We start from the raw sequence: 22,950 nt of genomic DNA on the forward strand, positions 1-22,950 counted from the left end.
TGAAGGCATATGATTTCTTGAGACCCTAACAAGCCAGGAAAGTACAAATACCCACCAAATGACCCCTTTTTGGATAGTAGACATTCCATGGTATTTAGTAAGAGGCGTGGTGAGTTTTTTGAAGTTGTAACTTTTTCCCACAATTCTTGGGAATTTTTTTTTTTACACAAAATTGTCATGACAAGTTCTCTCACACAGTACATGCATACCATACTTGCCATGACACCCCAAATTACATTCTGCTACTCCTGAGTATGGCGATACCACATGTGTGCGACTTTTACACAGCCTGTCCACATACAGAGGCACAACATCCAAGTAGCACCGTCAGGCGTTCTACAAGCATAAATTACACATCTAATTTCTCAACCATCTATCACACTTTTGAAGGCCCTGCAGCCCCAGGACAATGGAAACACCCACAAAATGACCCCATTTTGGAAAGCAAACACCCCAACATAAAATCTATGAGGCATAATGAGTCTCTTGAACGGTTAACTTTTTTCCAGAAGTTTTTGGAAAATGTTGAAACAAAAATGCATTTTTTTTTTTTTTTTTTTTTACAGAGTTGTCCACTTATAAGATATTTCCAACACATAGCATGTACATAGCAAAAATGACACCCTGAAATACATTCTGCTACTCCCTCCTGAGTATGGCAATATCACATGTGTGAGACTTTTACATAGCCTGGCCACATACAAATGCCCAATATCCAAGTAGCACCTCCAGGCATTCTAGGAGCATAAATTACACACACAAATTCCTGCCAACCTATCACATTGTTGAAGGCCCTTCATATTTCTAACACATAGCATGTACTGTACATACTAATTACAAACCAAAATACGTTCTTCTGAGCAAAGAGTAAACAAAAGATTACTTGCGGTTTTAGTAGTGCAGTGGTCCACAGAGGAGAGCATCGGTCCAGGTAGCAGGCAGGGATGTGATCAGCAGCAGCGAAAGGATCGTCCATGCAGCAGGCAGGAATACTCTCCATAGTACAGGCAGAGATATGGTCAGTGCAGTCAAAGTATTGGTCCAGGCAACAGGCACATGGTCCATGAGAAGTCCTGGGTCAGTGCAGGCAGATTTATTGTCAGCACAGCCAAACTATTGGTCCAGGCAGCAGGCAAGACCACCAAGTTTAGGGCCTCGGTCAGGAAAGAATGGGGACAGTTGTAGAGGCTTCACCCAAATCGCTTTGAAGCCTCCGGACAACCAGACACTGTTCTGGGAATTACAAAACAAAGCGAAAAACAAAAACTGTTTTTCTCAACTCAGAACACTATTCTGGAGTCCCTCACATATGTGAGACCCCTGTGTAGCAGGGTGAAAGATCGGTCCAAGGGGCGGGCAAAAACATGGTCAATAGGCGGAGGTGAGTGCATGTGAAAGGCAGAAATAGACAGCAGGCAGAGGCATAGTCGATAGTCCAGGGTCAGTTCACGTGAAAGGCAGAAACACGGCGAATCAACAATGCAGGCAGAGGCATAGTCGATAAACGGGCCAGGGTCAGTTGAGTTGAGGCACCAGGGAAATAATAAGCACAGAAATTGAAAATAGGGAAATGGCAGTCTAATAAATTTGGGCTAATAGTTTACGAGAGTGTGATAGCGCCTGAAGCATTCTCCGATGCATAGGCCAGGTTGAGAGGTCACTGGGGACAATGGAAACTGGTGTCTTTCCTTCTCTTCTTTTGCTGCACACCTGACATTCTTTTTGGCGTTGTCTTCCAGTTGCTGATGGTGGAATATCGGCAGGAAAATGGGGCTTGTGCAGTCTGCTGTCTCAATCCCTGCTGATAGATTAGGGCAGTGAAAATATCTTCGATAAATTTGGCGAAGGGGTTGGGTATTTCCATTGATTTTTGATAGGTGACGTATGCATTATAAATGGCCAACTAGAAGAAGTATATTGCGGCTTTTTTTTTTTTTATACCAGCAAGGCTTTTGAACGGGACCGCATCCTCTGCGAAGTTCCACCGAGGTATCATCGTGGATGGTGGATAAGGATGAGCTCCGGCGTGTTCGCACACTCCACGTGCCGAGCCCGCCAGGAAGTTGGCACGGCGCTGCGCTAATCACAGGCAGTGAGACATTTTCCCGATGTGCGGCTGCAGAGATTGGGAAATGTCTCACTGCCTGTGATTAGCGCAGCACTGTGCCGACTTCCTGGCGGGCTCGGCACTTGGAGTGTGCGAACGCGTCGGAGCTCATCCTTAATGGTGGACATGATGTAAACCTCTTTCCTATCCCTCCACTTCACGGCCAACACTTCCTCGTTCCTCAGGCTTGCTGATTCCCCCTTTGTAGCCTTGTGGTGACTAGACAGTGTGGGAAGCCTTTCCTGTTTTTTCTTGCTGTACTGCAGACCAAGGTTTTCTTCGGGTATAGGTGGCGAAAAAGGGGCAAACTGGTATAGTAATTGTCCATGTAAATGTGATACCCCTTTTGGAGGAGTGGGAATGCCAACTCCCAATTTTCCTGCTTATTCCCATGTACGTTGGACACTCAGGGGGCTGGAGCTGGGAGACTTCGCCTTCGTACACACATGAAAGGCATTCATATCCAGAGCAGCTTTCACAGAGCTTGTTGAGCTTCAATCCATACCTCGCCTTCTTACTGGGGATATACTGCTTGATTCCCAGCCGGCCTGTGAGATGGACTGGTCAGGGATGTATAGTTTGGCAAACCTCTTCTTAAAAAAAACAATTGGAGGGTGAATTTTATACATTTTATCAAAGTCCGGATGATTTCGGAGGGGGGGCACTGCGAGTTGTCACTGAAATGCAGGAACTGCATGATCATGTCATAGCGAACCTGGACATCACAGCTGAAAAAATTGGCATGTGGTGGATGGAGTTGGTAGACCAATATGCATGCAGTTTTTTTGTAAGCCCCATGTTGACCATAAGGCCTAAAAACAATTTAAGCTCCTCCACTGTTAGGGGTCTCCATTTAAAAGGGCGGGCATAACATGAGTAGGGGTTGTTTTCTCTGTACTGACGGGCAAAAAGATTTGTTTGGTCCACGATGCTTTGAAGTAACTCATCAGGGAAAAATTCATTTAAAAAAATCTATTTCAGAGAAACCACCTGTGAGCATCCGGAAGATAGGTTTGGGCCCTACTTCTTTGGTGTGAAATTCCAGCTCTTGTACTGGGCCTTTCCTCCTGTGGTCTAGCAGCACTTGTACTGGGCCTCCCCTCCTGGGGTCTAGCACCGTTGGCATTTGCTGATTGGCTGTTGGGGTGTCTGGCGCTGCTGGTAGCTGCCTGGTGTTCAGACAGTTTTCTTTTTGGACGGACTACTTCCTCCTCTGATTTGGATGTACTGCCTTAATCAGTGAGAGCTCCCCGCTGCTCTCATTGGTCAGGCTTAGCATTTGGTATTTGGTATGCTTCTTCTGGTATGCCTTTTTTTTTTTTTTTTTACTTTTCAAATGGACAGCTCCTCCCGACCTTACCCCGGTTGCCCCAGCCTGCAGCACCTGCTGCCGCTACTCCTTCCACCACCACACAACCAATCACTGCCAACTCTGCTCCAGGACAGAGCCCGAGCGGCGCCATGGCACCTCGAGCCACTCACTCCATAACACGCACCCCAGAGCCCTCTCCCATCAGGTGCGCCATCAGTTATTCAGATGACACCGTCTGCAGCCTAAGGAATACCGCCACAACATTACCAACCACTACCTAAACAATATTACTAAAAGAACATCTTTTAAGAACAAATTTGAAACCGACCATCCAAAACAGGAATACACCACATCCAGGACAACACCTATCATGCGCCCTGATCAACACTAGATCATCAGTCAAGCACAAACTTCATGATTTTATCACTCAACACAACAGACTGTCTCTTCATCATGGAAAGCTGGCTAACACCTGAGTGTAACACGATTCTAGCAGATTTAGTGCCTGAGAACTACCGCATCCTAACTGAGCACAGAGTTGGTCAAAGAGGAGGCGGCCCAGCAGTGATCTACAAATCTCACCTCACGTTCACAAAACCAACTTTACAGAGCTCACTGCCATTCATGGAGACACTCACACTTCAATGTCAAACACCCCAGGACACCATTCACATACTACTGTGCTACAGACCATCGGGACCAAAAACACACTTCCTTGCACCTTTTATCGAATTCATCTGTACATACACCTTGAAAAACAAAAATCTCCTGCTACTTGGGGACTTTAATCCCTGGGCAAACTCCTCCCAGAACTCCATCGCTACCGCTTGCATTAACCAACTGGAAGCACTAGGCCTGCAGCAACTGATAAATGCTCCCACGCATGCTTCAGGCCATACCCTCGACCTCCTCTTCAAACAAAACATTGATATTAACACACTTGATAACATCAATCAGCTGCAAAGGCAGCTGATTGACCGCACACTCCTGTTCCATCAACTAAGATGGTTGCAATTGCCATTTCTTAAGTAATTGATAATAAGGATGAAAACTTCAGGGTTCTCCCCTATATGTTTGCATGTTGGACACCGTTTCATCGCATAATATGAGAACCCCGCTCTGGTTGGACACACATTCCATTAGAGATATATATACACATGCTTTCATAAACAAGTTGGACACTACCTTGGTAGTTATAAACCCCCCCCCCCTTAGTGACCACGAGCAAGCTGTAGGAGCATGGGTGGATCTTGGGCTGTCTGCGGGTGATGCTCACGGTCTGGCCCGGACGGACACTTTACTCCCAGTATTTGAGTGTCTTGTTCTTCAGCTGCCGGTGAAATCATTTTATGTTTGGGAATTACAGCATTAGGAGTGGTGCAAATCGCAAGCTCCCTGAGGAAGATCTGCACTATACTATGCAATTGAAACGCGTCGGACATTTGCAAGCTCCCTCCCTTTCTCCAGCTGGTTTTCCCCTTTTATATATGTTTTTATCATCAGCTACATGTGTTCTACGCTGTAATTTTATCGATTGCACAATACAATTTCTAATTTTATACTATGACTGCCTTACATCCATTCAAAGTCCCATTTTCTGAGGAATCTTGTTCGTTCTTCTATCAGCTGATGTATACAACGCAATATGTGTTCCAGTCACTAATTGATCCAATACACTGCGCTTATATCACAATAAATACATAAAGTGCAGTTGTGATCAAAGAATCAAAATGGGCATCCTAGTTCACAGTATCGGTCTTCGGGAATGATTCACTGAAGACTGATACTCTGATTTAGGATGCACATTGTTTTGCACAAGCACTTTGATATAAAGGACTTTGGACTTTTATTTCAATAATGCACTTGTAAAAAGGATATTTGCACTTTTAAGGCACTTTGATCACAACTTCACTCTTTGTGAGCTTTTAGCCATCAAAGTGGCTGACCACCACTTTAGCAGAGTTCATATGACTAAGGACCTAGGCTTTCGTTCATGCAATAATATTTGGGGGACTCGGGCAGCATTTTTCTCAGGAAAGCAAAGTATTGTTCATAGATATGCTTCAATAAAAAAAGAAAAAAAAAATTATATATATATAAATATTATTTATTTAAGTTGTATAACGCCATCAATTTACGCAGCGCTTTACATATACATTGTACATTCACATCGGTCCCTACGCTCAAGGAGCTTACAATCTAAGGTCCCTAACTCGCATTCATATACTATATATAATTATACATGCACACGCTTTTTTACCAAAAGTATGTGGACGGCTGCCTTTACACGCACATGAACTTTAATGGCGTCTTAGTCTGTAGGGTTCAATATTAAGTTGGCCCACCCTTTGCAGCTATAACAGCTTCAATTCTTCTTCTCATCCAACATCAGTGCCTGACCTCACAAATGGGCTTCTGGAAGAATTTGCAAACATTCCCATAGACACACTCCTAAACCTTGTGGACAACCTTCCCAGAAGAGTTGAAGCTGTTATAGCTGCAAAGGGTGGGCCAACTCAAAATTGAACCCTACGCGCCAAGATTGGGATGCCATTAAAGTTCATGTGCGTGTAAAGGCAAGCGTCACAATACCTTTGGTAATATAGAATGTTCATACCATTTTACTGGTTCTTGGGTACAATGGTGAGCCTTCAAAGTCTTGCATGTATCCGTCTACATCTTGCTAGTTACTTGTGGTCCGGTTTTCATTTTAGCTTCCGTGTTCTGTCCTCCTATAGCTTTTGAGGAAGTCTGATCAAGGTAAGAAAACGATGAGTGCTCATGTAATGCACCATCCCTCTCATACTGTGCCCCTTCAGGAGTTCTGGTATTCAAGAGGAGCAATGTATGTTGGTTGCAAAGACTAAGCTGTTTCTGAAAGTGTTGATAACTGGACTAGTATCCTAGCTGCTTTCTCACTAGGACCAGAAGAAAGGTGATCTCGGCAGCTTCTTTAACAACACAAGTGTTCTGCTTTTCCATTCGTTTTTAAAGGAAGAACATCAACTTTTTTTTTTTTTTGCGTCGCCCAGTGAGGTTTACCAGTCTGGTTGCTCTGCTATTTCAAGGATGGATTTTATTTTGCCTTCACTAGTGAATTCCACTATTGTTAGGCCCTTTCGCAGGGCTGGTATGCAGCCAACTCCTGTGGAATGCAGTCTATGCGCTCTGATCCCCAATGTGCAGGGAATTGAGAGACTGCTAGAAGGCAGGCTGATAACTAACTACATTCCTGATTTGTGCTTCCTGTCTGTCTTTTATAACAGGCTCTGACTCCACTATTTATACTATACGGTGCTGATATGATGATGGGTCATGTGCAGAAGTTTGTACTTGCCACCAAACATGTCTTGGCAGTGGCTCAATGCAAGAGTTTTTAGAAATATTCACCAAATTCTTTCACTTTCTTTCTTTTTTCTTTTTCTTCTTCTTCCCCCTTCTTCTTTTCCCCCTTCTTCTTTTCCCCCTTCTTCTTTTCCCCCTTCTTCTTTTCCCCCTTCTTCTTTTCCCCCTTCTTCTTTTCCCCCTTCTTCTTTTCCCCCACTCCCTCTACTGTTGTCTATATCCTGGGAATTACCGTACCCACCCACCCTGAAATGTATTTGACTTTCCCATTTTTGCCCCTAGGTGACACAAAAGCATTGTTCACTTCCTACAGCCAACTCGAGGGAAGATTAAAAATCCCTCTATGCAGTAGGAATGCGCCTGTATTGCAAGGGTTAAATGCTTGTTTTAGGTCCAGGGGATCATAAAAGCTGTTTTTCTTACCCAATCCTCTGCTCCCCTACACTTCAGCAGTGGGCTTTTGCTCAGTATCCTCATGTCCGCTGCAGGGCTTTGGACCCTCTCATCTTGGTGTTGGTGGACCTGCAACTGCTGGGGCATAAAGGAGGCAAGACTGTGGGGACCGGCCTTATAGCACAGAGAGGAGCCTGTGGAAGCGGAGAATCGGACATGTAAAATATGTTATATTTGTTCCCCTAGATCAGCTTTTCTCAACCTTTTTAATATGGAGGAACCCTTGAAATAATGTTCCAGGTTCAGGAACCATCTTAAGCTCACTGTACACTAGTGTGGTTGTCTAGGGGAAGACGGTCCCCTACATTTTGGAGTCCGTGGGAAGAATCCCCTTTTACAGAGAGCTAAAAAGATCGTTGGTTTCAGTGGCAACTTATCGGAGAGGCAGAAACGTCTCCTTGCTCAAGGGACCCCTCAGCAAATTTCCGGAGGAATTCTGGTTAGGAAAGGCTGCCCTAGAGATAAATGAGCAGCCTTAATTGCAAGGGAGCCTTTTAACTTCATCTGGAGTTCAACTTTAAGACTCCATTCACACCTGTGCGATTTGTCATGAGACTTTGGACTTCAAAGTCGCATGACAAGTCACACACTTTTTTTTGGCACCTGTTCAAATTAGTGTGACTTTGAAAATGTGCCTGCACTACTTTGATGTGACTTCAATCCATAGAATGTAAAGTTGGATCAAAAGTCGTGCTCCAAAGTCACACTGGAAATCGCGCGACTGGAGACGCACTAATGTGAATGGAGGCTTAATGCTTTTTTTGCTTGTGAGAAATGCAACAGATGCGAATGTACAGCACTGCGTTAATTGCCAAATTCTTACATGTATCTATAACATTTACTTCATGATCATAGGTCTTTATGATCTTTTGACTCTGTAGCATGCAATATGTGAACATTGGTGGAATGTCAATCGTTTTGCTTGCTCTGTCACACCTAGATGTATTGCATCCTGTTTAATCCCAGAACCAGTAGAAACATAGTGAAAGAGTAGAATAAAGTGTTAAAAAAAAGAAACTTGCTTTTCTGTTCTGAAAACGATATCTAGGGAAGAGATATTTTCTTTCACCTGGATGACTTTCTTTCCTTTAAGCCTCGTACACACGATCGGATTTTAGACAAAGCGTCAGACTTTTGTCCGAAGAGCGTGTGCCAGAAACTTGTCTTGCATGCACACAATTGTTGACCAACAAACACAAACGTAGAGACTTACTACGTGGAATTTTAGCTCTTGAGCGCCACCCTTTGGGCACCATCTGCTAATGTCGTGTTTGGTGAGCATTGATTCCGAGCATGCGTGTTTGTACTTTGGACTTTTGTGTGACGGACTTGTGTATACACGATAGGAAAATCTGACAACAGACCGTTGTCCGCTGAAAAATTTACTAGCCTACCATCCAACATTTGTTGGCGGAAAGTTGGACAACAATTGTCTGATGGAGCCTACTAATGGTCAAATTTTAGGCAAACAGTCTGTCATTACACAATTCCCTGCTGAAAATCCAATTGTGTGTACGACGGCTTTAACCTGACAGAATTCTGTCAGGGAAACCTGTCAAGTGAGCTACTTGTAGGTAGATGGTGCTCCTCTCCTTTTTGAAAATGTTGGTTGCTTTTAGAGGCGCACCAAATGGAAATTTTGGTGCCGAACCTGAATATTCAGGATGCACTTTGCCGAAAATGACAGTTTAAAAAAATAATAAAATACTTGGAAGCGCCCCAACACCGGTGCTTTTAACCTCTCCTTTGAGGTTAAAAGCTCTCCGCTAGCGGCCAAAGCGTGCCGCTTAAACAGCACTAAAGCGCACCTAAAACGAGTAGCGCTTTACCGCTAACGCAGCAGCGGCCCCAGTGTTAAAGGGGTCTAAACATTATAACGTTTTGTTCATTAGATCAAAGGAATGCATTTCGGTCTGTAAATGAGGGAAGTTTAACCACGCAAGACTAAACCTTTTTCTGACACTTGTTGGTTTCAGGTTAAAATTATTGTTTGCTACAAAATTACTTAGAACCCCCAAACTATATATATATATATATATATATATAATAATTTTTTTAGCCCAGACCCTAGAGAGTAAAATGGTGGCTGTTGCAATATTTTATGTCACACTGTATTTGCGCAGCGGTCTTTTAAATGCAATTTGGAAAAAAATACACTGAATACAAATAAACCTTTCTGTATAATATGAACGATGTTATGCCAAGAGAATCATGATCTTTACTTTAAGCAAAAAAAAAATCATGATTCTCATTTTGGCCAGAATCGTGCAGCTCTACCCGATCTGTTTCGGCCACCAAAACTTCCGTGCATCTTTAGTTGCTGTTCTAGCCTACTGATTGATTTTTCACTTCTACTGGACGCATTGGCCTAGACCAGTGATGGCGAACCTTGGCACCCCAGATGTTTTGGAACTACATTTCCCATGATGCTCAACTACACTGCAGAGTGTATGAGCATCGTGGGAAATGTAGTTCCAAAACATCTGGGGTGCCAAGGTTCGCCATCATTGGCCTAGACCAAGCTCCAGGTCAGTGATGCAAAGTATTTAGGCAAGAGGATCAGCAAGAAAGCCAAACCAACAGACTTTTCAGCAGTAACAATCAATATTTCCTCCTCTTTTACAAGGATTTCCTGGTAAAGTCAGTATAGTAATACATAAACGGTATGCTGTGAAATGTTATTCTTCCTTTGCAATTGTTTTGTTCAGAGTATAAGCTATCGCCCAGAAGTGTGATTTGATAACTTACCTTGAACCTCTCACGTGTTTTAGATTCTGGATACCTGTTCAGTGGCAGCCGTCCAGCGTCTCGGGCGTCTACATACAAGGATTCTCCAGGGTCAGGTAAGATGAGTTGTGTTAATTATTAGCAGTGTTTTACATTTTCCTTTATGATCACTTGTAAAAGAATGTATGAGCCATAAAGTTCATTGGCCCTTTTTAAAGGCCAAGTTCACCTTTTGGAACATGTTCCACCTCTAGGGTGGAGCATGTAACATGTTCCAGCTTCTGCCCCCTCTCCACTTGATCCTCCCCATCCCTCTGACAGCAGGAGGGGTATGCTCTCCCCCCGCGCCTGCCATAACTTTTTTTTTTTTAAAAAACGTATTTAGGGTGTAAATACTCGCACCTATCCCATAACTCATTGTGACAGCAGGCGGGGGATCCTCTCCCCGCACCAGCTGTGACAATTGAAAAAATGTGGGGCTCAGCCCACACAGCCATGTCATTCCTTTACAGAAATCGCTGAATGGATGAACTGCTAGTACCGTCTGCCACCACGTCAGACGACTTGTAGCTTTCAGTGAACTGCAAGGGTGCTGATGAACGCTTGTGTAATTAATTCACACGCCCTGCAGCTTTGAAACAGACAACCGTATGCAGGTATGTGCTGAAAGCTGTAGGTCTTGTCTGCAAAAGCCTGACCTTGCACCCATGATCCACTGATTGTGGTTGCATTGCTTTCCAAGCATCAGCAGGAAAATAACAAATGCAATTTTTTTTTTTTTTTTTTAACTGCAAAAATATGTGCATTTATTTTTTTTTTTTATATATAATGCCCCCATTCACATTATTAGCTCATTCCTGCTATGCAATTTTCACATTGCGATTTTCATGTGATTCTGCGTGTCACATGAAGCAGCCCATTCACTTGAATGGGCTGCCCTATATGCATTTGTCGCTCGAAAAAGGAAGCTCCTGCTCAGTTTTTGGGGGTTAAGCTTCATGCAATCCCAGATGTGCATGGGCCCTAAAGGTGAACTTTAAAGTGTTACTAAACCCACAACAGTAAAATCAGTATGTATATGCAGTAAAGCATGCTTGTTATGCTCACTGTGGAACCTAAGGGGTTAATCTTCTGCATTGTGTAAAAAGGCTGTTTGATCCCGTATGCACTGATCCTCCTCTTCTTCCACTGACTCCAGAACATATCCGGATAGTAAAGAGCCTTGGAGTCAGGCTGCACATGCTCAGTTAGGGGTGTGTGTGTGTTTTTTTATCTTTGGCTCTGTGCTGATCACATGCACTCTCCAATCACCACTGTCTAGACAGAGGGTCAGGGGTCCTGGATCCTGATAGGACAGCTCAGTGCAGTATAAAAACTCCTCCTACAAGCTTTACAAAGAACTGATAAAAGCCACAAGACTGCTTATATACTGCTGATGAGAAAAGGTATTTAGCAGTTTATATTTACTAAAATAATTGCATTTCCATGTTCGGTGTACTGTGGGAGATCAGATATAGTGAATGCAGGGTCCTAGGTTTAGTACCACTTTAAGACTGTTCCGCCACAGCAGGTCACTGTTTTAAATGGACATGATTGCCCAGTTCTCATTTACATAAACACCTTAAGTTGAATAACGGCGCCTAGGTGGCATGGAGCTTTGCCATTTTGTGACTTACATTTGTGCCATTGTTGGCAGTCTGTTGTATTCTAGAAGGTTTTTTGCTCCCCGTGAATTTTTTTTCACGCATGTAAAAAAAAGTCCGCTACCAGAGTAGAACTACATCCTGATTCTGGAAGGCGCATGTACATCTACTGTTAGTGGTCCTTGAAGCAATCTTATTGAGAAAACAGTGTGCTGAAACTGAGCTGTCAAGTTCTCCAACCCAGGAAAGGGTTCGCCTAATACAAAAGGATGTACAGTTGGGTCCGTATATATTTGGACACAGGCACAATTTTTTATTTTTTTTTTCAGGTATTTACCAAAACTCATTCAAGCTATAGTTCTATAATGGATATGGGCTGAAAGTGCACACTCTCAGGTTTAATTTGAGGGTACGGGGACAGCAAATTTACACTGTTATGTAAGCTGTACACTCACTAATTACATTGTAGCAAAGTGTCATTTCTTCAGTGTTGTCACGTGAAAAGATATAATAAAATATTTACCAAAATGTGAGGGGTGTACTCACTTTTGTACATCCAAATCAGAGGAAGGGTTTAGAAATTGCAGCACTTAAGAATAGCCATCCCCCCTTTTTTTCAAGGGACCAAAAGTAAGTGGACAATTGAATCAAAAGCTGTTTCACGGCCAGGTGTGGGCTACTCCTTTTATTTCTTCATCGTTTTAAGCAGGTAAAGGGTCTGGAGTTTTTTTCTAAGTGTAGTATTTGCCTTTGGAATCTATTGCTGTGATCACGCGTTCTAAGGAGCTGTCCATGCAAGTGAAACAGGCCATTGTGAGGCCCCTTTCACACAGGACAGATCCGTGATGATCCGCCCCGTAAACATCCGCTTGCTCAGCGGGGATCGCTTCGTTGATCCCCCGCTGAGCCGGCGGATGACATTGTGCAGGGCCCGCCCTGTCAGATCTCCGCTCTCCCCTATGGGAGATGGGATGAATACGGACCGCCTGTCCGTGTTCATCCGAGCCGCTCTACAGGAAAAGAAAAATAGGATTTTCCTCCGTCTGCAGAATCGGACCATAGCCGGGACGGATGATATCGGCTGTTAGCGCACCACTGACACCCGCTATCCCATAGGGATGCATGTATGTCCGTATTTCATCCGAAGACGGATGGATGAAATACGGACATATGGTCCGCATGTGTGAAAGGGGCCTTAGGCTTCAAAAACTAAACAAATCTATCAGAGAGATAGCAACATTAGGAGTGGCCAAATTAACTTCATTATTTCTTTTTTCAACAAAGTGAACAAGATATACGTTTGTTACAATATGTCTGATGTTCCTACTGGAGCAAGTAAAACCAAAACTAAGAGTTAGGTAATGTAGAGATATTCTTAGAGGTTGAACTAGACAGTGGTGAATCAAGCTTAGTATTTTAACATAACTCAAGAACTCTAGACGGGGGGGAGGGGAGGGCTTGTGGGTGAGGGTGCACCAGCTAGGTAGGGGACTTGCTACATCATAGAATGGGGGTGAATAGGAGAATAAAGAGGAAATACAAGAATGGGAGGAAGTTGCAATAGGGAGAGTACATCAGGTAGTTACAGTACGTTTTGGATGTGTGAGCCAGGCATACCATTCATACAGAAACTTTTTCATTCTTATATTTTTCCCTAGCAACTAATCTCTCCATTTCACATTGGAGGTTCAAATCTGTAATTGTGTTGGCAATGGATGGGGAATCTGTGGTTTTCCAGAGATCGGAGATGTTCATTTTTGCCGCGAGTAGTAGATGGACTATTACTACTACTGCCCTGGGCGGGAATTTTTCTATTCCAAGGTGTAGTAAGGCTAGCGAGCGATTAGGGGTCATTGGAACCTGTGATATGATGGAGATTAGGGCAAATATTTGTTTCCAGAATGAGCTTGGGGATTTGCAGAACCATAGGATGTGTGCTATGGTACTAGCACTTCCACATGACCGCCAACAGGTAGGAGGCTGACCAGGGAAGAATTTAGAGAGACGGCAGGATCTGAGATATTGGGTGTATTGTTTTTTGGTATGATTCCCAGTGATTAGAGCAGTGGGAGGCTGTAAAGGTGTGCTTAAAGGCACGTGTCCACATTTCGGGAGTGACAGTAATGCTTAGTTCCTCTGCCCATTTTGGGAGAGATGGTATTTGGGAGTAGGGCTGGTTGTCGTTAAGTGCATAGTACATTGTGGAGATACCATGTTTTGGGTATGTTGTGTATGCGTAGAAGTTTTGGATTGGTTCAGGTATTTTGGTCTTAATAGAGATTTTAGACCGTTGAAGAAAGTGGGAGATCCTCAGGTATGTATAGGCTTCCGTGTGGGGGAGGTTGTATTCAGTTGGGAGATTTGTAAAGGTTTTTAGAGTGTTTGTGTTGTAGAGGTCTGAGATATTAGTTATCTTTTGTTTCTGACAGTTTAACAGGTTTAGATTTGGTAATTGCGACATTAGTGTTCTGAGAGGGATTTGTATTATGTGAGACGGGTGGTCGGAGGTTGTCGTCTGGGTGAGTTTTTTCCAGACTGTCGGAGAGGCTGTGATTGACGGGGGAGTAGGCAGTGTGTGACAAGGAGCATATCGCAGAGAGTATTTGGTTTGAAAGTCAATGATTCTATGATTGACCAGGATTTATTGGGATTCGGGTGCCACCAGTAGTAGAACTGGTCCAGGATGGAAGCATAGTAGTAGGTTTGTATGTGGGGAAGGCTTACCCCTCCTTTTTTTGTGGTGTCTGGTTAAAATGTAGTTAGCACATCTGGGTGGTTTAGTTTCCCATATATGTATATCTGTAAAGTTGTTTTTGTGAAGGAGTGGGGAACAGGTAAGATTACTGCGTGAAATAAGTAGATTAGCTTGGGGAGGATTAGCATTTTAAAGGAGGCGATCCGTCCTAGTTTAGAAAGGCCTGTTGTGCGCAGTTGATTTATTAGGAGTGGCCAAATTAAGTTTGGTACATTCCGAGGTAGGAAGAAGGCACTGGTGAGCTCAACAACATAAAAAGGCCTAGATGTCCACGGAAGACAACAGTGGTGGATGATCGCAGGATCCTCTCTATGGTAAAGAAAAACCCATTCACAACATCCAGACAAGTGAAGGACACTCTCCAGGAGGTGGGAGCGTATCATTGTCAACGTCTACAATCAAGCGAAGACTTCACCAGAGCAAATACAGAGGGTTCACCACAAGGTGCAAACCATTCATAAGCCTGAAGAATAGAAAAGCTAGATTAGACTTTGCCAAAAAAAAATCTACAAAAGCCATTGGAAAAGGAAAAGCATTATTTGGACGGATGAAACGAAGATTAATCTGTACCAGAATGACGGGTAGAAAAAAGTGTGGCGAAGGCTTGTAACAGCTCATGATCCAAAGCACACAACGCCATCTGTAAAACATGGTGGAGCTTGCAGTGTGATGACATGGGCATGTATGACTTCAGTGGCACTGGGTCATTGGTGTTTATTGATGATGTGACAGAAGCAGCCGGATGGATTCTGCAGTGTTTAGAGATATACTGTCAGCCCAGATTCAGCCAAATGCAGCAAAGTTGATTGGGCGGCACTTCACAGTTCAGATGGACAATGATCCAAAACACACTGCAAAGCAACCCAGGAGCTTTTGAAGGAAAAGTGGAATATTCTGCAATGGCCGAGTCAATCACCTTGCTGACGGCAAAATTAAAGGCAGAAAGACCCACAAAGAACTGAAGACAACTGCAGTTAGAGCCTAGCAAAGCATCAGAAAGGAGGAAACCCAGTCTTTGGTAATGTCCTTAAGTTCCAGACTTCAGGCAGTCATTGCCAATAAAGGATTCTCAATAAAATATAAAAAAATGAACATTTTTTTTTATGATTATATTTGTCCAATTACATTTGAGCCCCTGAAAATTGTGGGGGGGGAGGCTGTGTAAAAAAACAAAATGGTTGCAATTCCTAAAATTTGTACTTGACATTTATGTTCAACCCCTTAAATTAAAGCTGAAAGTCTGCAGTTCAAATTAATTTGGATTGTTTTGTTTTAATTTTATTCTGGTAGTATACAGAGCCAAAAGTATGAAAATTGTGCTTGTGTTCGAAATCTATATGGACCTAACTGTATATCAATTGAAAACATAGAGGGGCGACAGACTAGGGGCAGCATTAATGATACTCCAGTTTATTAAAAGCAAGACAAAGGGCAACTCCCATCTAGGTAGATCAAATGAGCATGGATAAGATTATTCTGGACGGTTCTGGTGGAATAGCGGCATCAGGCAGTGGAGCTATGGTAGTGGAAGACAGTAGGAATCAGCCGATTGCCGCATTAACCAGTGGGGAATGCAAGATTGTGTCAGACCGTGTGTCACTACGGAGGCTGTGCTGACGTTAGAAGGGCAGTAAGGTGTTTCAAAGCTTCGACTTCTTCATCTGACCATATTGGCCATCCGCCCCTTGGACTTGTGCCCCTATATTAGACTGACTGGTCAGCCAATCGGGTTTTATGAAGAAGCAAAAGCTTTGAAATGTGTTACTGCTCCTTTTACGTCAGCACGGCCTTTGTAGTGACGCCTAGTCCAGCGCCATCTTGCGTTCCACACTGGTTAATGCGGCGAATGGCTGCTTCCTACTGTCTTCCCCTACCACAGCTTCACTGCCAGATGCTGCTATTCCACCAGGACCATCCAGGAGAGCCCAAGGACCGACCAGAATAATCGTAACTTAAAATTATGGACTACTGTTACTGTTTCGGCTACGCCACATCTCTTTAATGACACTATTTTATTTATATATATATATATATATATATATATATATGTGTGTGTGTGTGTGTGTGTGTGTGTGTGTGTGTGTGTGTGTGTGTGTCGGTTCAGGACAGTCCAGTGTGTGGTCTGAGGGACAAAAGATGCACTGCTTTTTTTAGTTTTTTTTTTTTTTTTCTTAAGTTATTATGTTCTATGATAATATAATCCAAAATGGTTTTTATACATTTTGCAGATTATTATTCCCTGCTGTCAGGAAGTTATGCCTCGTCGCCTCTACCATCACCTACCCCATCAGTGGCCGGCTCAGCCACATCTAGCTGTGGATCAATGTTTCAGAGACGTCCCCTGATTAGCCCGGCCCGCCTCAACTTAAAGGGACAGAAGCTGAGCTTCACTCCTACCCAGTTTGAAAAAACGCGTCACAACTTTGAAGACGTCCACTACCCAGACAGCAGCCTTAGTCCATTGGAGTTCAACAACTTCATGACGAAGAGTCTAAGTGAGATACTAGATGCTTCTAGTGCATGTGAATCCAATGTTTTACATGGTGTACAGTACACCAGTATTGTTTACTGTAGGCATCCATGGCTTTGATCTGACTTTGCAGCATTTATTTTTTCTTTTTTAAAGGCACATTTCAATGTACTCTATGTAAGGACATAATTTCATTTATATTGTAGTTTTATTTTTTAAGTGACTCGTGATTTTGCATGCTGATCTTTATTAGATTAGAAGTGGACACAAGAACATAGTGATATGTTTGTAGCTTTACGTATTAACCTGTTGTTGCTGACCGCATAATGCATATATGCGGTGGCACGAAAATTGGGCTTTAACACCCAGTCACCGCACAAATAATGAGTCCGCAGTGGCCTTAGGTTGTATGCTGGGAACTGCCAGTGTCCAAAGTTCCTGAAGGCAGCATCATAACCCATTTGTCAGATTGTTTTACAATCCCGTGTCCCTTAAAGTGGGAGTAAACTCCCATCTCTGACTTTTACCTATTGGTAAGCCTATAATAAGGCTTAACAATAGGTACTGTAAATATCTCCTAAACGTACACCGTTTAGGAGATATTTACTGTACATGCAGCTGGTGACATCGCCGGCGCATACGCTCTGAAGGAATGGCCACCTGGGGCATTCCTTTACAGTCCAGTGCCATAAACGTCTCCTGCGCACATGCACAGCGGTGACAGCATGACGCTGGAAGGCTTCGTTTTAAGGTAAGTTTAACATAATGTGCTAGAATGCGATGCAACCTTGCACATACATTGTGCCTTTACCTTGCAGGGTACAAAAAAAAAAAGTTAATGAGCTCCAAAAAATATACGAAAATGACATTTTTGGGGCATTCAGATGAGTTGCTTTTGCTCAGTGTGGCTTGTTGATGTAGAAAAATGTGGACAAAGACTGTAATAAAACATGGACAGAAATGTGAGAAGTAGCACTGAAGAAAAATTGCAAACAGGCAGGTTGTTTATTGCAAAAAGAGATATGCAATTTCTCTTCTGCAATAAAGTACATACCTGCCGGTTGGTAACCATGTGCACAATGAACATGCACATGGTACATAGAGCTGCACATGCGCTGCTCCATTTACATTTCCGGCACAGTGCCAGTGTGCCAGGATACAGTATATGACTCCTGCGCATGTGTGGGAATTGCATCATCCCGCACCAGCCCATCTAGATCGATGCCTGTCACCCAGGGAGGAGATGCTGGCCTCAGACCACTTTGCTGAAAATGGGTCACAGGAGTGCAAAACGAATTGCACTCCTGTGACCCAGAGGAGAAGCCCAGCCTAAAAAGCTCAGTCTGGACTTCTCATTTTAAGTACATTAATATACTGGAGTATATTTTCAGTGGGTTCTCATTATTGTAACAGGTACTTGAAAGTAATTCTTGATCTCACTTACAATACACACTGACAGGATTATAAACATGAAGGTAATGCATTATGTGTTTGATTTCTAGTGAGAGCACCTGAAGACCCATAGTTGTGTACAAATGATGATGTTTGATGTTTTCCTGCAGATCATACAAAGATGATATCTGAAACCAGGAGTGATTGCAGTAACACAACGCCGAAAAAAGAGGACAGCTCTTCCCATTCTTCAGCCTGCCAGGTGGACACGACCACAGCTTTCCTAGACTCCCCGTCTAGCTGGAAAGGTGAGTTAAACCTCTACAGGCATCCCTATGATTTGAGGTGCTAGGTGCACAAACTTTGATTTTGTTTTATTTCTTTTTGTTCCTGTGTTTGCTCGCTCTTTACCAGCTTAAAGTGTGATTCACATAATATGTTTCTGAGCGCAGCAATTACTTTTGAAATTGTTATTTAGGTGTACTGTATATATTTTTTTTTTTTGGATTTGATTTATTTTTAGTGCTGACTTTTATCACAGTTTAATTTAAAGTCTAAGGTGCCAAGCAAGTACCTAGTCAAGTTTAAACCCAGGGATTAACACTCAACTACCATATTGCACTGGGAGTTTTTCTTTTTACTGGTTTTAACGTTAGAAGTCCATCCTAACACTAAAATTTCTATCTACAGGCATCCACGATCTAAGACTAATCTATCTAGCCCTTGTTGAAGATAAATTTCAATACCACAAGTTTCCTAGAAGAAGAGTTCAACACCCTGTAAAGAAGAAATCGCTATACATACAGTACCTTTTTCTGAAGCCGGTCCCACGCTGAGCTGTCAGTGGCGGCTTCGCTGTGGAGGCGGGTGCAGAGGAGGCAGCTGACAACAGAAGCCCCCATAGTAACTCTATGGGTGACGTCACTTCCCACACCTTTCCCAGTCATTGTTGGCTGTGTCCTCTGCAGAGCTTCTGCTGCTGGAGACCAGACCAGAGCGGCTTCAAAAACATTTTGAATAGCGATTTCTTCTTTACAGGGCTAGATGGGTTGGTGAATGCCTGTAGATTTAGAGATTTTAGTATTAGGGTGGACTTTTACTTTAACGCAGTCTCATTTAGCATGATGTAGTGGAGAGGGTAACATGCACGTTAGGTACTTAAAGTGCCAGTCTTCTGATCCCTGGTTTGGAACAGAGTTGAGCTTTAGTGACCTAATGTACCTGTCATGCAGTATGTCCTAGGTTGTGCAGGCAGCTGTATACTGTAGAAATCTTCTGTGCAGGGTGCCCTGTCCTCATCCTACTGCTGATCTTCCAGTGCTGAGCGATTTAATAGCTTTCTGTGAAGCCTCAGTGAACAAGTTACCGAAGGGGATCTGTCCCTCCTCCCTCCTCTTCCATTAAAAAAAACCTGTTTCATGGTGTACACTGCATGTAATATATTCTGTGCATGGGGGGGAGAGAATCCTATGATTCTTCAGACTCTTCTGCAGTCACAGATCGTGTTAGGAGTGTACACTATGAAACTGTTTTTCTGGGGGGTGGTCACCATCACGAGCTTGTTCACTTCACCCCCGGAAGATTTTACCCCCTTCCTGACCAGAGCACTTTTTGCGATTCGGCACTGCGTTGCTTTAACTGACAATTGTGTGGTCATGCGATGTGGCTCCCAAACAAAATTGACGTCCTTTTTTTCCCACAAACAGAGCTTTCTTTTGGTGGTATTTGATCGCCTCTGCGGTTTTTATTTTTTGCGCTATAAACAAAAATAGAGCGACAATTTTGAAAAAAACGCATTATTTTTTACTTTTTGCTATAATAAATATCTCCCAAAAATATATAAAAAAAACTATTTTTTTCCTCAGTTTAGGCCGATATGTATTCTTCTACATATTTTTGGTAAAAAAAAAAAATCGCAATAAGCGATTATTGATCGGTTTGCGCAAAAGTTATAGTGTTTACAAAATAGGGGATAGTTTTATGGCATTTTTATTAATAATTTTTTTTTTTTTTTTTTTTTAAATGGCAGCGATCAACGATTTTTATCATGACTGCGACATTGTGGCGGACACATCGGATCATTTTTGACACATTTTTGGGACCATTGTCATTTATACAGCAATCAGTGCTATAAAAATGCACTGATTCCTGTGTAAATGACACTGGCAATGAAGGGGTTAACCACTAGGTGGCAGTGCAGGGGTTAAGTGTGTCCTAGGGGCGTGTTTCTAACTGTGGGGGGTTTGTCTGCGTGTTAAACGTCACTGATCTCTGCTCCGATGACAGGGAGCAGAGATCGAGTGACACTGTTACTAGGCAGAACGGGGAGATGCTGTTTATATCAGCATCTCCCCGTTCTTCCTCCCCGTGAGGCGATCGCGGGGATCCCCGCGGCGATCGAGTCCGCGGGACCCGCGACCCGACTCACGGAGCTTGCCGGGGGCACGTGCGTGCCTGCTGGCCTCCTCCTAAAGGGCAACAGGTACGTGATTTTGCCTGTACGAGCCCTTCTACCACAGTATATCTGCGTGAGGCAGTCGGCAAGCGGTTAACAGGACACCTGGTGCTAACTCCCCCAGCGCTTGAAGTTCAACCGCAGGAAGAGGACTGGACACCCTGCACAGATTTGTACAGAATCCAGCTGCATGCAAAATGTGGGTAGTACTTCATTGCAGGTAGGTTGGGTCAGTAAAGCTCGAGTTTTTTGTTTTTTGTTTTTTTAATACAGTTTTGGGTGGAGTGTGGGTGTGATTTCTTTCTAGGTCTTTAGTGTTGTCTTTGACCACAGTTGGAACATCTCCTCCCAATTCTGTCATATCAGAGGTGACTCTGCTCTGAACTGAAATTCCCAGTTTTTATCTTCAAAGAATATCTTATGCCTTCGCCTTTGGAGAATCCATTAGGATAGGTGAAACGTGTTATGGTACCACCATTATGTTGTCACCGTCCTAGTATTGGGATTTCCGTTAGATTAAATAGGGAATAGGCTCTGGCTATAATGTAAAAAAAAAAAAAACTTCACCAGATCTTTATCTGTCGTGGTGTATTCGGAGATATGGGGAGGTCTCTCAACACAGGGGTCCCAGGCAGTGCAAAAGGTCAGATTAAACCCTATGTACTTAGCAATGTAAACAAAGTTTTATAGGTTTAAATGTGTTCTGACCCACTTCAATTTCACCCTGCAGGTTGGGGAGGGACGACGCTCCGCTGGCTTTTGGTGTTAAGTCTGGCTGGGAACATGCTTTTCACCTCCATGTACCTGTACAGGACTGTCTACTCTACTGACCCCGTGTAAATAACCCCCCTTACCCTTCCTCTGAGCAATGTGTCACTTGGTGCTCCTGAATATCCTGACACTGCCTGACCATCACCGGTGCTGCCCCCTGGCTGCTGCGCGGGCTCCTGCGCCTGCTCCCGACCATTTCTGTATTATAGGACTTTGTTCTGTATTGTGAACTGTGGCGATTTACACATCCAGCTGAAGACTGTATTAAATAGAGAAAATGAAGAAACGAGCTCTACATTTGGTGTTTTGTGGCGTCTTTCCTTTTTGTTAACATCATGTTTCGATTTAGAATGTAAAAGTGCCTACAGACCCGTTCACCCAGTCTGGAGTATTAGGACACACCATATTGTGACCTTCGCAAAATATAATCGGATAAAGGCAACTTGCTACCAGCAATTTCTAATGAACTTCAAAATAATCACAGCTGTAAGTGATAAGGTTACCTTCATTCATTTGGTCATATTTGCAGTGGAAAGCATGTATTTGAAGTGACCGGTGCACTTTAATAATTGTTAAAGAGAAACTTCACTCGGAAGGGAGGGGGGACAAATACAAATACTGTAGCTGTTGACTTTTAATAAACATTCACTTACTAGTCCAGGGATCCTGCGCTGCCCTCATCCGGTCCAGTTCTTTACCAGTCTTCAGGTCCCCAGCGCCGCCATCTTGGATATGGGATCTCGACTGTGAATTACTGGTGCTTCACAGCCAGCTACCCACTGCTGATGCGCTTTCTCAATGGATCTGTGACATGCCCTGGGAGGTTGCAGGCAGGTAGGGGAGGCGCCGAACTTCCGCTCTGTTTGCTTAGTGGTGCAGGTCCCTGTCAGAAATAAAAAAGAGGCACACTGGGCAGACACTGGGGCACATATGAGAGTACAAGAATCATCAGTGCTTCCTGTCGGTGCCGCCCATCAGTGCCATTTCATCAGCGCACATCAGTGAAGGAGAAATTGTTTACAAAAATTTATAACCGAAACTAAAACAGTTTTTTTTTTTTTTTTTTTTTTTTTTTTTTTTTTTTTTTTTAAATTTGCGGTCTTTTTTTCGTTTGTTTAGCAAAAAAATAAAAAACCCGGTGACGAAAAAAAAAACACCAAAAGAAAGCTCGGTCTCAAATGATAAAAATGTCATATATGTACAGTGTTGAAAAATGGACCTGGGCAGGAAGGGGGTGATAATGCCTGGTAGGCAAATGGTGAAAAAGGATGATTTGATATCTTCATGAACGTGAAGTATACAGGACTGTCCAACTTTATAAAAATACATAGACTTTGTTATCGAGACCAGCATTTCTCAACCTTTATTCAGTCAAGGTACCCTTTAATACTATACACAATCTTGAGGCACCCCATGTAAAAATCTAAACAAATCGTTTTTCATAGAGCAGCAACATTTATAGATGTAGGACACCCAACATTGGAGGAGATTTATTCTTAAAAAAGCAAATACATCTTTGC

General features: G+C 43.2%; 1 protein-coding gene across 1 annotated transcript in view; it reads left to right on the top strand.

The window, feature by feature from the left end:
- TMEM201 (transmembrane protein 201) overlaps window positions 1-21,727 on the top strand; it is a gene marked incomplete in the record, with an annotated part of 63,146 nt that extends 41,419 nt beyond the window's left edge. Inside the window, 4 exon segments of the mRNA XM_073603527.1 lie at window positions 9,989-10,060; window positions 16,571-16,837; window positions 18,375-18,512; window positions 21,390-21,727. Coding sequence (XP_073459628.1) covers window positions 9,989-10,060; window positions 16,571-16,837; window positions 18,375-18,512; window positions 21,390-21,499 — 587 coding nt within the window.
- Between the last annotated feature and the right edge of the window lie 1,223 nt (window positions 21,728-22,950).

This window comes from Aquarana catesbeiana, linkage group LG10, assembly GCF_042186555.1.
Source record: "Aquarana catesbeiana isolate 2022-GZ linkage group LG10, ASM4218655v1, whole genome shotgun sequence".
Lineage (NCBI taxonomy): Eukaryota > Metazoa > Chordata > Amphibia > Anura > Ranidae > Aquarana > Aquarana catesbeiana.